At 44.0% G+C, this 17,047-nt stretch overlaps 1 protein-coding gene across 1 annotated transcript in view; it reads left to right on the top strand.

Annotated features, from left to right (window-relative positions):
* The first annotated feature begins 1,563 nt into the window (after positions 1-1,563).
* ASPH (aspartate beta-hydroxylase) overlaps positions 1,564-17,047 on the top strand; it is a 396,229-nt gene continuing 380,745 nt past the window's right edge. The window contains exon 1 of the mRNA XM_082258996.1: positions 1,564-1,738. Coding sequence (XP_082115122.1) covers positions 1,684-1,738 — 55 coding nt within the window. The 5' untranslated portion in view covers positions 1,564-1,683. The remainder of the gene's footprint in view (positions 1,739-17,047) is intronic.

Genomic DNA, 17,047 nt, shown 5'->3' with positions numbered 1-17,047 from the left:
TTCATCTTTCCCTCGATTGCAACCAGTCGCCCTGTCCCTGCAGCTGAAAAACACCCCCACAGCATGATGCTGCCACCACCATGCTTCACTGTTGGGACTGTATTGGACAGGTGATGAGCAGTGCCTTGTTTTCTCCACACATACCGCTTAGAATTAAGGCCAAAAAGTTCTATTTTGGTCTCATCAGACCAGAGAATCTTATTTCTCACCATCTTGGAGTCCTTCAGGTGTTTTTTTAGCAAACTCCATGCGGGCTTTCATGTGTCTTACACTGAGGAGAGGCTTCCGTCGGGCCACTCTGCCGTAAAGCCCCGACTGGTGGAGGGCTGCAGTGATGGTTGACTTTCTACAACTTTCTCCCATCTCCTGACTGCATCTCTGGAGCTCAGCCACAGTGATCTTTGGGTTCTTCTTTACCTCTCTCACCAAGGCTCTTCTCCCCCGATAGCTCAGTTTGGCCGGACAGCCAGCTCTAGGAAGGGTTCTGGTTGTCCTAAACGTCTTCCATTTGAGGATTATGGAGGCCACTGTGCTCTTAGGAACCTTAAGTGCAGCAGAAATCTTTTTGTAACCTTGGCCAGATCTGTGCCTTGCCACAATTCTGTCTCTGAGCTCTTCAGGCAGTTCCTTTGACCTCATGATTCTCATTTGCTCTGACATGCATTGTGATCTGGAAGGTCTTATATTGACAGGTGTGTGGCTTTTCTAATCAAGTCCAATCAGTATAATCAAACACAGCTGGACTCAAATGAAGATGTAGAACCATCTCAAGGATGATCAGAAGAAATGGAAAGCACCTGAGTTAAATATATGAGTGTCACAGCAAAGGGTCTGAATACTTAGGACCATGTGATATTTCAGTTTTTCTTTTTTAATAAATCTGCAACAATGTCAACAATTCTGTGTTTTTCTGTCAGTATGGGGTGCTATGTGTACATTCATGAGGAAGAAGAATGAACCTAAATGATTTTAGCAAATGGCTGCAATATAACAAAGAGTGAAAAATTTAAGGGGGTCTGAATACTTTCCGTACCCACTGTATGTACATAGCTGAGGAGGGGTGACTTCCCATGCTGAGATTCCCCCACATATACACACACGTGAGCACACACCGCCCTCTATAGAAGTCGTCTACATGTCCCTGGAGTCCCAGCACAGCCTCATGACCGACCCCCAATAATAGTAACCCCCACTACGGGGCGCCATGCCTTTCTCAGGGCTTACACTGAGCGCCAACATTATATAACAAACAACGCATCTCCATCATCTCTACTCAGCCGCCTATCAGCACAGCGCCAGCCCGGGAAATCTCGCGAGACACGCCCTGCTTCCATGTTGCCACGTTCAAAGATTCCCGAACGTAGCGGGGAATCAGACGTGAAATCCGAGCGCTGGATTAGGCCACGCCCACTATTGTGCATGACTGGGATCACAGGCCAAGGAGTGAGCGGTTCTTCGGGGCGTGGCCCCGGCTTTAGGCCGGCCCAAGATTCAATGCGGTTGGTTGCCGCCAGCTGTCAATAGATGAACAAGGGCGTGGCTGGAGAAATCACTGAACGGGGGGAGAAGGGTGATCACGTAACTAAGCGTGCCTCGGTGCAGCTAGTAATTCCGATTCGGGGACAGTGCCTACAGTAGAGCGGGATTTCTGCCTTTCCTACACACAGCCAGCACACTGCAGACATGAAACAGGCCAGTGGCTCCAAGAGACACGGGAACCCAAGAGGAGGAAAGCGAGGTCAGTGCAAGTCCTGCCTGTCACATCCCATCCCTCTCTGTGTCAACTCAGGAACTACACATCCCAGCATGCTCTGCCATACACGGGCTGCTGGGGCATCATGGGACTTGTAGTTGTGTACTGAATGCTGAGTGTAGGAATGAATGTAGGATTAGGGCACCCTTCCTGCTGACCTGTCAGTGGGCACAGGACCAGGGCATTCCTTTATTGTGCACAGATATCCAATGCTGACTGCTGGAAGTAATCCTTCATTAGGAGATAATGGTTCCAATCTGATTTCATCCATAACACCAGACCATTACATGGGGATTTGCTAAAACCTAGCAACCAATCAGCTCCTAGCTTTCATTTTCAAAGTTTAACAGAACAAGCTGAAGCAAGAAGCTGATTGGTTCCTATGCACAGCTGCTCCAGGTTTAGTAAATCACCCCCTGTGTGGTCAAAGGTGGGATGTCTGTAGACTGGGCCCATCATAGGTGAATAAATGATCTGTATGATGGTGTACTAGAAAAATCAGCTCAGTGAGAAAGTTTGGACTGATTCCTGACTATTCTGCATCCTTGGTGCAGTGATCCGGGTTCAGGTATTCATAGGATGCTTGTAAATGATGGGTGATCTACACGTGTGCTTCCAGCTATTAATGGATGGGGAGATCTGCAGCGATCCGTCAGTGGTACAATCAGACACGTGCTCTTTGATGCATTGCTTATTTCAGGGTTAGCATGTTGGGGTTCAGGAGTATAAATCCAGCCCTTAGAACAGATTGTCTCTACACTGAGGAACCCCTGGAAAAAACTTTCTGGTCTCGGGGAACCCCTGCTAAAAATGACTATATCTACAACTCATGATACATTAGTGTGATGGTCAGGATGTGCCTTAAGCTGGATACACACTATACAACTTTTGTTGGTAGATTTCCTTTACAGCCCATTCAGACTGGCGCCATCCGACTTTGAGGGGCGACTTGCAGGGACTTCACATAATGGAAGTCTATGCAAGTCGCTCCCAGGTCGCCCCAAAGTAGTACAGGACCCTTTTTCTAAGTCAGAGCGACTTGTGTCGCTCCTATTAGAACGGGTCCTGTGCTAATCAATGGCGAGCGACCCACTGCGACTTGTCAGGTCTGAAAAGTCGCCTGACAAGTCGCGCTAGTCTGAATGGGGACTTAGATTTACCTTCAACTATGTAGCGAAAGGGCCTGCCTGATAGAATACCAATTGAAAGTGTTTGGGTTTGACCTCATATTATATGGTTTTGGTAAATCTACAATAAATTGTATAGTGTGTATGATAGGTGGCCATTGATGACCTCCTCTTAAAGCTGAACTATACTTTTTCCATATTTCTATTGGACCAGCATAGATTGATGTAAGTATGCATTGCATATCTGGGGCACCTGACAATCCCTGTGGTTGTCGGTGGTACATATAGTGATAGCTGCAATCTTCTAGGTTCTATGTGTGCAGATTTCCCCTCTGCACACTTATCACAGCGGGTTGCTCACTTGGCAGCTCTGCCATTCACAAAAAGTCTTGTATTTTATTTTATAAGTACAAAGTGCTCTCTGATTGGATGAGGTGGAGAGAAGGGGTGGTGATTTCACGATCTACACTTTGTCGAAGCGGAAAATGAAGAAACAAAAAAAAAAAAAAAAAAAAAATACATGGGGGTTGATTTTCTAAAATCGGAATAGAAACCAATTGACTTCCAGGTTTTATTGTCAAAGATTAACTGAACAAGTTTTGTGGCCCGCACACATGATCCGAAGATCGTCCATTTATTTATTTTTTTTTGGTTGCTAATTTCATATCAAAAATTAAGAGTTTACTAAAGTGACAAATTCTCGTACGACACAATAAAAATTTGTAGGTGACGTAAAGTGTTTTTGAACGAACGCTGTTCTGATTAAACGATAATCGTACGATCTGGTATTGTACGAGAAAAACGTTTGTGCTTTTCCCATCTGATAATATCGGATGAACTGTTGTGATGCTCTCGAAAGATGTGTATAACAGATTATCGTACAATTGATTCGGAAGCGGTATTTTTCGGATGATTTTCAGATCGCGTGTACGGGCCATTAGTTAGTAGCTGATTGGCTGCCGTGCACAGCTGCTTCAGATTTTGCACTCTCCAGGTTTAGTAAATGAACATGTGGTGTTTTATGAATAGTGGAGGTGCTGAGTGAGCGACTCCCTGTGTTCAGTCTGCAGAGGGGCAGCACCCAGAAGATTACATCAATCACTGTATACAGCATGAGCTAATATGGTGATATACACTACCCCCTCTGGATATAGGATGTGGATACTTCAATCAAGCCAAGCTGGGCCAATGTATGCAGAAAACCTAATTCTAGGAGTTCCACTTTAAGAATCTCTGCAGAGATAGAACACGCTGATGGGGAAGTCAGGAAAAGTCAGCACTCCTGATCTGCACATGCTGAGCAGCTTGGTCGGACCTGAACACAAGTACTGAATCATTTATATCAGCCAGGCAACTGGTATTGTTAGGAGGGGAGCATGGCCAGATGTATTCTCGCCTTGCATGCTTCCTTTACCTACAGACAGGCATCCTATATGAATGGATGGTAGTGCATGTAATACACATCTATTGCCGCTTATTTATTTTTTTTCATTTTACTGTGCACAATTGTAGTCAGATTTGTAGTATAAATGTGCTTATACAATCTAACATTGTGTGTGTGTATGTGTGTATATATATATATATATATACATACATACATACATACATACATACATACACATATATATATATGTATATCTCTCATCTCTTTATTTTTTTATTATATAATATATATATATATATTTTTTTCATTGCGACTTACATTGACTTCTGTTAAATGAAGTGGCAATCTGCAATGAAATCGGAGGTCCCAATCAGCTTTGAAATCCTGCTACTCTAGTGTAACTTCAAAGCCACAGATCAGTGCGATTTGGACCTCCGATTTTATTGCGACTTTATTCAACAGACGCCAATGCAAGTAGCAATGAAATCGCAAATGGGGTGCGACTTGTAATGCGATTTTTGAACTGTTAATAATTGGTATGGGCGAGTACTTGGGAGGAAAAAGTATCGGTATGCGGTCTTAAAAACAACGGTATGAATGGGCTCTTATAGCTCCAAGCAGGCTTACACTCATAATTGCTATGTGAATGTGTACCCAGTAATTGTATACATTGCTGCCACATACAATTAGCCCAGGTGGGTAAATTGCAGTCATCCAGCTTTTCAGTAATTGATTAATCTTCCCTCCTCCATGGAGATTCCCTGCACTATGAATGGAGTTTTCAGGCGGCAGGAAGCAGGGGATGAATTGGACGGCTGTGTCCTCGGGTATGGAGGAAATCCTTCCCATGTGGCTCCCTGTCCCATGTTCACGTGTCAGTATGGAGGGGGGCTGAGCGATTTGAGGAGGAGTCTTGGGAGAAGCAGATGTTTGAAGTTTGCACCTCCCTGCTGTGTAGTAGAGCCGGTAGCATTAAGCTGTGATCCAGATGTTGCAGCGGGCTTTCCTGGGTCATTGTGGGGGGAGGGGGGTGAATACCTCTGCAGTGACATTGCACTTATCAGCACAGATGCAGAGTCATACCAGGATCAATTTGCAGTCATTCCTTCTAGTTATACTTCAACCAGGAAGGGTGATTGCAGTTTACAGCACAGTAACGTATATTTGCTGTAGCTGGACGGTCACCTTTCATCTACTTGTTATCTGTCTGAATTCATGTCAGGTTACTGTATAATGTTTGTTCAGCTTCAGTTTAAAATGTAATCCTATTTTTACCGTTCAATGCATCGCCTTGGGATTTGTTGACTTCTGGCCTATTCTGGACAATTGCATAAGCCAGTCTTGGTACTGCCTAAGTATGTCAAAGGCCATTGACGCCGAGGATCTGGCTGCAGACACACGGATTACGCCTGTGTTAATATGCTTGTAGTAACTGACTGCTTTTCCTGAGGTCAGCTCTCCTCCAGCCATGGAGAGTTATGAAGAACTGGACTGCTGGCGGTCAGAAAAGTATTCGCCATTGTTGTGTACAAATATAGGGATCCTAGGTCTCTATGGCTATAGTACTACCAGGGTGGGTTTGATTAAATTCGATTTTAAATCACGATTTTTATATAATGATCACTAGTAAAATAAAAAAAAAAAAAGCTTGATTTTAATCCACTCAATTTAAATCCTCTTTTTTAAAGAGCAACGATCATCTCTGTCCCGCAGCGGCTCCTCCTCTGACCCGCTGTTGACTCACTGACAGTCCTATTCACTTTAAAGAGGTTGTAAACCCACATTTTTTTTTTTTTCACCCTGAAAGAGAAACACATAATGAGCTAGTATGCATCGCATACTAGCTCATTATGAAATACTTACCTTATAACGAGCCCCTGCCGTGCCGCCCGCTTACCTCTATGCCGGGCGACATGTTCAGTCGCCCGTCTTCCGGGATCGCAGCATCCGGCCAGCTGATTGGCCGGAGCCGCGGTGACGTCACTCCCGCGCGTGGGAGCCGACAGTCACGGCACGGGTCTCTGAAGGAACGGCACCAGCGGCCGTTCCTTCAGAGCGCATGCGCCAGTGACGTCAGTGGCTGCATGTAAGGTAAATATCTCCTAAACGATACATGTTTAGGAGATATTTACAGTATCTATAGGTAAAAGTGTCAGAGGAGGGTTTACTTCCTCTTTAATGAGAGGGCCGGTGATGGCGGCAGTGACACAACAAGGTGAGGGACGTGGCGGCAGCAGGTGAGTGGATGCCCACTAACAGGCACTGCCATGATGGCTCTGAAATGACAGGTGCTCTTTAAATGTAAGGACTCATTCCTGCTGGTAGTTCGTATGAAATTGCGTGAATGCATCAATGCAGCGCATGTTATCTCCACTTGTAGAGCTTGGATTCATTGAATGAGTTTACCAAAAATGTAAATATTGCAGAATATATGTGTGTATATAATATATCTCTATCTCTCTCTCAATCTATAGATCTCTCACAAAAATGAGTACACCCCTCACATTTTTGTAAAATATTTTATTATATCTTTTCATGTGACAACACTGAAGAAATTACACTTTGCTACAATGTAACGTAGTGAGTGTACAGCTTGTATAACAGTGTAAATTTGCTGTTCCCTCAAAATAACTCAACACACAGCCATTAATGTCTAAACCGCTGGAAACAAAAGTGAGTACACCCCTAAGTGAAAATGTCCAAATTGGCCCCAAAGTGTCAATATTTTGTGTGGCCACCATTATTTTCCAGCACTGCCTTAACCCTCTTGGGCATGGAGTTCACCAGAGCATCACAGGTTGCCACTGGAGTCCTCTTCCACTCCTCCATGATGACATCACAGAGCTGGTGGATATTAGAAATGTTGCGCTCCTCCACCTTCTCTTTGAGGATGCCCCACAGTTGCTCAATAAGGCTTAGTTCTGGAGACATGCTTGGCCAGTCCATCACCTTTACCCTCAGCTTCTTTAGCAAGGCAGTGGTCATCTTGGAGGTGTGTTTGGGGTCCTTAGTATGTTGGAATACAGCCCTGTGGCCCATTTTCCGAAGGGAGGGAATCATGCTCTGCTTCAGTATGTCACAGTACATGTTGGTATTCATGGTTCCCTCAATGAACTGTAGCTCCCCAGTGCTGGCAGCACTCATGCAGCCCCAGATCATCACACTCCCACCACCATGCCTAACTGTAGGCAGGACACACTTGTCTTTGTACTCCTTACCTGGTTGCAGCTACACACACTTGACACCATCTGAACTCAATAAGTTTATCTTGGTCTCATCAGACCGCAGGACATGGTTCCAGTAATCCATGCTTGTCTTCAGCAAATGGTTTTTGGGCTTTCTTGAGCATTATCTTTAGAAGAGGCTTCCTTCTGGGATGACAGCCATGCAAACCAATTTGATGCACCTGTCCTGTTAAAGGATGAACCTGACCTGTTAAACCACTGTATGGTCTTGGCCACTGTGCTGCAGCTCACTTTCAGGGTCTTGGCAACCTTCTTATAGCTTGGGTAGCTTAGGCCATCTTTATGAAGAGCAACAATTCTTTTTTTTGTTTTTTTTTTAGATCCTCCGAGTTTTTTGCCATGCTGTGCCATGTCGAACATCCAGTGACCAGTATGAGAGAGTGAGAGCGATAATGCCAAATTTGACACACCTGCTCCCCATTCAAACCTGAGACATTGTAACACTGACTCACATGATATCAGGGAGGGAAAATAGCTAATTGGGCCCAATTTGGACATTTTCACTTAGTCCCGGTTCACACTACCGCGACTTGTCAGTCGACTGGTCAGCCTGACAAGTCGCGGTCCATTCTGTGCTACGGGTAACCGTTCTAATAGGAGTGACTCAAGTCGCTCCGACTTAGGAAATAGTTCCTGTACTACTTTGGGGTGACATTGGAGTAGACATATGCCGGTTTTCGGTAATTCGATATATCGCGGTATTGCATAGCCACGGTATTGTTATTGTGGCATTTTTAAAATACCGAGTTTCTCTGTCAAGTCTGCCTGACTTGTGAATTGATACATTTCAGTGAGCTGGATGACTCATTCACTCACACAGCTAACACCTTTCAGCATTAAGTCTCCTAACTATAAACAAAAATGATTACATTTGTATCTTTTCCTTCCCTCTGCCAGGGAGAAAGGAAGTTTAACCTCTTAAAGACTGGATCTTTTTCTGACACTTGCTGCTTGCAAGTTAAAATCAGTTTTTTTTTTTGCTAGAAAAGTACTTAGAACCCCCAAACATTTTATATATTTTTTTAGCAGAGACCCTACAGAATAAAATGGCGATTGTTGTAATATTTTATGTCACACTGTATTTGCGCAGCAGTCTTTCAAACGCAATGATTAGACTTTAATGAATAAAAAAAAAAAAAAAAAACGTAACAGTAAAGTTATCCCAATTTTTTTTTTTGTTACACAGAGAATCGTGATCTTTATTCCAAGCTAAAAAATCGTGATTCTCATTTTGGCCAGAATCGTGCAGCTCTAATAAATATATATATACACACACACACGCATAGCAGCCCACATTACATTATTATATAGCCATCAAGCAGTGTCTGGCCTACCTGGTGATGACTGGTCCTGGCGCTCTGATCCGATGGCCTGGTCTTTAAAGGGGCAAATCCTTGCGATCCAGAAGTGGTTAAACCTGCAGGAGGACCGGTGTTTTTATCTATTAATGACTTTACTATTGCTTTAGGCCTGGTTCACATGTATGCGGGTTGGCGGTTCACATGTATGCGGGTTGGCGGTTCACATGTATGCGGGTTGGCGGTTCACATGTATGCGGGTTGGCGGCCCACATTTGCACAGGCATAGCAGCCCATTGATGTGAATGGGCTTGAGCTGTTATGCCTGCTTTTTCAGCTGAAAAAAGGTGCATGCAGAATTTAAAAAAATGCAGTGGCCATGAAATCCATCCTTCTTTTGCACCATGCGACTTACCTGCCGTTGCTGCACACGCAAACTGTTTTTAAATGCCGTGCCCACGTATACAAAAAATGCAGAAAGCTTGCCAGAGCAGGAACTGCAGGTTAGTCGCATGGTGCAAAAGCAGGATGGATTTCAAGGCCACTGAATTTTAAAAAAATGCTGCATGCACCTTTTTTCTGCGGAAAATGAGGGCATAGCAGCCCGTTCAAATCAATGGGCTGCTATGCCTGTGCAAATGTGAACCACCAACCCGCATACATGTGAACCGCCAACCCGCATACATGTGAACCAGGCCTAAAGCAATAGTAAAGTAATTTATAAACAACACCTCCTTCAGGTTTAACCACTTCTTGACCACAAGGATTTGCCCTCTTAATGACCAGGCCATCGGATCGGAGCCGAGCGCCAGAACCAGTTATCACCAGTTAGGCCAGACACTGCTTGATGACCTATTTTAGGCCTGGTTCACAGAGTCTGTACTGACTGACTATATAATAATGTGCATAAGTGAACCAAAGCCCCTAAATTCAGCAATGAAATTGAAGTGAGGTGGAAATTTAATAATTTAAATTTAATAATAGAATACCGTGATAATACCGTATACCGTGGCAAAACCTTAATCAATTAATCGCAGCATGAAAATCTGATACCGTCACAAGCCTACATTGGAGCGACTTGCATTGACTTCCATTATGTGAAGTCCGTGCAAGTCGCGCTGAAGTGGCGGTGCACGCGACTTCACAGGTCGCCCCCCAAAGTCGCATCGCCATAGTGTGAACCGACACTTAGAGTTGTACTCACTTTTGTTGCCAGTGGTTTAGACATTAATGGCTGTGTGTTGAGTTACAGTATTTTGAGGGGACAGCAAATTTACACTGTTATACAAGCTGTACACTCACTACTTTACATTGTAGCAAAGTGTCATTACTTCAGTGTTGTCACATGAAAAGATAGAATAAAATATTTACAAAAAATGTGAGGGGTGTACTCACTTTTGTGAGATACTGTATATATTATAACTAGACTTCATTTCATGCTGAATAAACTAAATTATTAATGTATAATAAATAGAAAACTATCTTTTTAGATTTTTACTCCAAAAGCATCCTAATAAAATAAAATATATTTATTTAAGAATTTGATTTAAATCCAAAAAATCAGATATTTGTATATTAAATCTTTGATTTTTATCCAACCTGAGTAGTACCTTCTATAGAGTTCCCCACTTTGATTAAAGCTCAATTTAATCAAAGGGAAAGTTCTGCTTTTTGTCCTTCTAGGGTGGCGATCTTTACCACTTCCGGCCCGCCTGCGGCATTTTTACATCGGTCGTTTGACGTTCACTCCCGGTGTTATGGCAATAGATAACTGTCATAACCCCGGTATTTTCTTACTCAGCCTTCTGTTCTCTTTCGCATAGAAGTGGTCCCAGTGGCAGGTTCACCGCAGGATAACTTTTTTTGGGTGGCGGGAGAGGTGCCCATAAAAGTGAGGGCCATCTTGCCCTCACTCGACTCTATGGGCTTGGAGGACCAGAGCGATGTCGTACGTCGCTATCACCCAATGGCCTTTTTTGGGGTAAATGTTGTTTTTGCAAAAAGTGAAATTCATCTTTAACCTGCCCCAGAATTTAAAACCCAGCTGAAGAAGGAAATGCATTGTTATGGTGAAGGAGGATTGTCGCTGTGAGTATTTGTCAGGTGATTCCTTCTGCTGGAATCCACCTAAAAGGCAGCGATATAACTCGCCACACCTTGTAGCTTCTAAAGTTCACTCCACTCAAAACTAATATCGGTCTGCCATACCTGATAAGGAGATAATGCGACCTGTAATAAGAAGCTCTCATTCACACTGTTGTAGAGCTCTATATATATATATATATATATATATATATATATATATATATATATATATATATATATATATATATATATATATATATATATATATATATATATATAATATAGTGTGTATATATATATATATAATTAAAATTTCCTTGCGCATTTCATTTCTCTCTGATTGGCTAAGATACAGCAGCGGCGCAAATGGTACCTGCTCCTGTCAGTCAAACTCAGTTAGCAAATCAAGAGAGGGCAGAACTGATTGGCAGCTTTGTCTGAATGGACACGGGGAGCTGTAACTCGGCTCCGGTGCCCCCATAGCAAGCTGCTTGCTGTGGGGGCACTCAACAGGAGGGAGGAGCCAGGAGCTCCAGCCAGGGACCCGAGAAGAGGAGGATCCAGGCTGTCCTGTGCAAAACCAACTGCAAAGAGCAGGAAAGTATAACATTTTTTTTTTAATAGAAAAATAAAATTGAGACTTTACAATCACTTTAACAATGAATGATGCAACCTGTGCTTTTTTCTTTTTTGTGAATTGATCATATGATACACAAGTGTGAATGCAGCCAGAGTTTTGCCTAAGCAAGATTAACTAGTTGTTGGGACTAACAATGCTAACGTGCCTAACTAGTTCATACTAGTTGCAGCACTATTTTGGCCCCATAGACTTCAATGTAAATGCAGCAAAAACGTGTTTAAAATGTATACACTTTTTTTTATTTATTTTTTTATGTGTGCAATTTTGGCACCAGTTTGTAGTTCCCTTTTGGCATGGTGTAACTATGACAAGTTCTTGCAGACTAAATTCTGACATTTCGGGTTAGCTTTAGATTTTGATGCTATTCTGTGCTCCCACGTTTACATTAAGGCTACGTTCACATGTCAGCATATCGATCGCGGGCAGAATCACCGTGATTCTGCCCGCGATCCGGAAATCATTGCAAATCGCGGGACGCCTGTGTGTTGCCCGTGATTTGCAATAGCACCCCAAACGCTGTGCGATGTTGCCGCGATTTGCGCCTGCCGAATCGCGGTAACATCGCGCAAAAAAAAATTGCGGGACGCAATGACCCCCTAAAGAAGCTCTTGTACCTTTTTTGGGCATCATGCGTCCCGCGATTTTTTTATGCGTGATGTTACCGCGATTCGGCAGGCGCAAATCGCGGCAACATCGCACAGCGTTTGGGGTGCTATTGCAAATCACGGGTAACGCACAGGCGTCCCGCGATTTGCAATGATTTTCGGATCGCGGGCAGAATCGCAGTGATTCTGCCCGCGATCGATACGCTGACGTGTATGAAGCCTAAAGTGTTACTAAACACAAAACTGTAAAAATCAGTCTTTATATGCAGTAAAGCATGCTTGTTATACTCGCTATGGAAGCTAAGGGGTTATTCTCTGCATTGTGTGAAAATGCTAGTTGATCCTGTCTTGATCCTCTTATCCTCCCTTTCTTCTGTTGTCTCCTAATCATTTCCTGATTGTACAGTGCTGGGGGACAAACTGCACATACTCAGTTTGGTGTGTATTGCTAGAGAATGTGTTTTTTTTTTTTTTTTTTCTTGGGAGTGTGCATGTGATCAGCACAGGACCAATCAGCACCGTCCAGATGGAGGGTCAGGGGTCCTGAAGCCTCATAGGACAGTCAGAGGAGAATTAAAACTCCTCCTACAAGCTTTAACCAGTGCTTGGCTGGACACTGATAGAAGTCACAAGATTGACTGTTTGTTGTGACAGTCCAACATGGAACTGTGTGTGTGTGTGTGTGTGTGTTTATTATATGTAGAATACCATAGAAATCCCCTAAACACAGGAATATTCTCTGATTATGGAACAACATAGGGGAAGCCTGTGCGCATACCTCCCCAGCCTGTGCGCATACCTCCCCAGCCTGTGCGCATACCTCCCCAGCTTGTCCGCAGACCACAGCTGGCGTGAGGAAGCGAGCCGGTGCTGCCATAATTTGTCTTCAGTCTGGGCCCAGAAGAGCAGGTGCAGGCCTGGGGACCACGGCTGAAGAAATAGGTAGAGAGGCGCCACAAAAAATCTTCACCCCTGCCACTGTATACATGGGCAGGGAAAAGGGGGTGGAGTCAAGGGCAGAGCCAATGGGGGGGGGGGGCTGCAAAATGTGGTTTCGCCTAGGGTGTCAAGAATCCTTGCACCAGCCCTGAATATAGTGAATGCAGGATCCTGGGTTTAGTACCACTTTAAATCATCACTGTGATGGGCATGCTACATGCTAAAGCTTTACCCAACAGAACAGCCTGTACAGCTGACAGAAGGGTTTGGGAGGCTGCAGCAGGTAGGTGCACATAAAAGTTCAATCCACCTTTCTGACCATGTTCCATGTCATACCCATATTTGGAGTGTAAAATTAAACATGGGTCTGCCCACAGCCCCCACCCCTAAACCCATCTTCCTGAATCCGGGGGTTCTTCTCCCATCAGCTCCTGTTTTTTAATTCAACACTGCTGTGCTCGGCTTCAACTGCACAGCTACTTCATGAATTCAGAGATCTGTGAATGAAGAAACTACTTGTCCCATCTGTCACTACAGCAGAGGGATTTGTACTTTTCAGTGAAGCACAATTACAGACATGTCACCACACTTGTAGTTTATTGATATTTCCTCCTAGTTCTGTAACTTGGGGTCTGTACCATGTTGCAGGCCTGTGATTCGAGGAATGGTCTGCTCTGCAGGAGCTTGTGTGCTGTGATCCATTAATGGTGGTTGCAATGCTTTGCTAGCTCCAATATAAAGAATTAATAATTGCTTTTTTTTATTTTTATTAATTTAGGTGCGTTATTTCTAATTGTTTTGCAAAAGTTGAAATGTGCCTATAAACAATAAGTTTACCTTTTGGGAACATGTTAAACGTTTTTAGGGTGGATCCCCCTTCTAAGGCCAGGAACTTCCCCCTGCACCCACTTTAACAGTTTGAAAAGAGAACATTCTGTGAATGGGAGAACTACCATCAGCCATTGTGGCTGATGACCTGTAGTTTGCATTTAACTACCAGGGCGCTGTTGGTTGATGCTTCTGGTCGGTGTGTAAGGGCTCTTTCACACGGGCGATCCGATCAGATCCGCCTGTCAGTTTTTTAGGCGGATCTGATCGGATCCTCCATGCAGCTCTATGGGGCAGCGGGTGTCAGCGGAGACACCTCCGCTGACACCCGCTGCCATCCGCATCCGATCCTGTGCTGAAATCTGGACGGATGGAAACCCTATTTTTCCATCCGTTCAGTAATCGGAGCGGAGCGGATCTGATGAGAGCGGACAAGCGGTCCGCTCTCCTCCGATCCCCCATAGAGGGCAGCGGGTGCTGAGACACCTCCCTCTCCGCACTGCAAGCGGAGACGGTGCTGTCATCCGCCGGCTCAGCGGGGATCGCGGATCGATTCCCCCGCTGAGCAACACGGATCCGCCTACGGAGGCGGACCGTGTGAAAGAGCCCTAACTGCCTGCCCCCGTATATAATTGTCTAAACACGTTTTTCCATTTTTTTTTTTTCCCCCCCCCCCAATCTGCTTAAGGGCTAGTGCCTACATTTGAAGTGACAGGAATGGCACGGGTGTCCCACGATTTGCTGTGATCGCAGGCAGAATCGCAAGATGTGAATGAAGCCTTAGGGTTTCGGAATTGGATGGTTCCAATGTTTGATGCCTGTAGGGATGGGAAGAAGATTCCTACCACGGAGTGTGGTACAATATTTTTTTATATATAAGAAAGAGGAAGTGGTGTTTTTTTATTATTATTATTATTATTATTATTATTATTATTATTATTTTTTTATGAACAAAGGCAGGTTTACACAGTTCAGACTAAAACCATGCGCAGAAATATGCATTTTTCTAATGCAGGACTCTACAGGGACATAAAGAAAACCGTATTTTCCATGTGCTCTGTTTACACCACAATGTTGGTGTCACGTGAGTTCCTTTTTTTTTTTTTTTTTTCTACGCCAAAAAAACGCACATATTACCAGGGTTGTGGTGTGAACAGGGCACACAGAGAACAATTGTTTTGTTTTTTCTTTCTGACCTTGCAGAGACGGGCACAGAAAGGAACACTCCTCTCTGCACACCCTTTCAGCGTTAATACTCTGGTACTGCAAGGTTTAATAAAGTCACTGGATCTGTCAGACTCATCAAGAGTGCCCAACCTTTCACCCCCCCTTCTCCATTCATACAAGCTGTACTATAGCTTCTAGCAATGATAAGCGCTATATGAATGAAAGAGCGCTTTGTATTGCTGGAAGCTATAGTAGAGCTTCTATGAATGGAGGAGGGGGGGTGGAAAAGGCAGGCGTAGCCGGCACTCTTGATGTGTGCCTATGACTGATCCAGTGGCTTTGTTAACCCCTGCAGCACTGGAGGAAGAATACTGCTGCAGGGGTTTTAGGAAAAGGGAGGGAGGACAGAATGCTTCAGATTTCAACTAGATCAAGGGACGGTTCTAATGGAAGTACCATAGTTTGTGTTCGCTTTAAAAAAAATAAAATAAATAAACTTCTTTAAGTGCCGATTCACACTAGGGCGACCTGTGAGGCGACCTGGTCGCCTCACAGGTCGCCGCAGGTCGCCTCCCATAGGGAAGCTGCGGACCCGTTCTAATAGGAGCGACACAAGTCGCTCCGACCTAGAAAAAGGGTCCGGAACTTCTTTGGGGCGACCCGGAGGCGACCGCCATAGACTTCAATGTTATGAAGTCCGTGGCGGCCGCTCCGAGGTAGCGTCGCTGCAATGTGAACCGGCGCTAAGAGGAATAAATAGATGGGTGCTATGGGGAAGTTGGACGACCTTCAAATATTTAAAAAATATGTTCTATATTATATTTTTTTAATTATATTTGAGAATTTTCCCAGCATGTCCGTTCATTGTAGCGAGGCAATGGCTGGAAGTTGTCGGGCTGAAAAGTGAGCTCAGTAAAGTGGCAGTAATAGAGCTGTGTGGTTCAGTGCATCACAAAACAACACAATGTACAAAAGCTGATTTAGCTGAAGCTTGGCTGAAAAGAGGACATTCCATCTCTGAAGAATATTGCGCTGTTTCATTAACCCTTGCACTTCGCACATGCCAAATCAGACCAGTCAGAGGGCATATGGGGAAAAGAGATCTTCTGAAATTTATGGAACTTTTTTTTTTTTTTTTTTTAGTAGTCTATATTATGAGTTTGCTTTTCATAGTTTATTTAACCACTTTACCACCGGAGGATTTTGCTGTTTTACGTCCAGGCCACTTTTTGCATTTCGACACTGTGCGACTTTAACGGACAATTGCGCGGTCGTGCGACGCTATACCCAAACAAAATGTACGTCCTTTTTTTTTCCCACAAACAGAGCTTTCTTTTGGTATTTGATCACCTGTGCTATTTTTACTTTTTGCGCTATAAACAAAAAAAGAGCGTACATTTTGAAAAAATAACATTTTTCACATTTTTTTTTTATATGAAATTCCCCCCCCCCCCCCCCCCCCCAAAAAAATGTAAAAATCAAAATTATTTAAAATTTTTGGCCAATTTGTTTTCTGCTACCTATGTTTGGTAAAAAAAAATCACAATAAGCGTATTTTGATTGGTTTGCGCAAAAGTTATTGCGTTTACTAAGGGAAAGATTTGTCTTTTTTTTTTTTTTTTTTTTTTTTTTGCGGGACTGCGACATTGCGGCGGACAGATCGGACACTTTTGGGGGTACCAGTGACATTTCTACAGTAATCAGTGCTATAAATATGCACTGTTACTGTAAAAATGACACTGGCAGGGAAGGGGTTAATTTTATTGGAGAGGGAGGGGTTAATGTATGCCTGGTGCTTACTAACGTGTGTGGGGGGAGGTGACTGAGTGACACAGGGACAGATCGTATGTTCATCTATGCTGAACCCTGCAATCTGACCCTGCCTGTCACTTAGGAGATCCGCCCGCTTTGTTTACACAAGCGGGCGGATCTCCAAACTCGATTCCCCGACGATCGGGGAAGAGCGGCGGCGATCG

This window comes from Pelophylax lessonae (assembly GCF_965119305.1).
Source record: "Pelophylax lessonae genome assembly, chromosome: 5".
Classification (NCBI taxonomy): domain Eukaryota; kingdom Metazoa; phylum Chordata; class Amphibia; order Anura; family Ranidae; genus Pelophylax; species Pelophylax lessonae.
The sequence above is the reverse complement of the archived record's forward strand: the minus strand, read 5'-3'. Positions and strand labels throughout refer to the sequence as shown.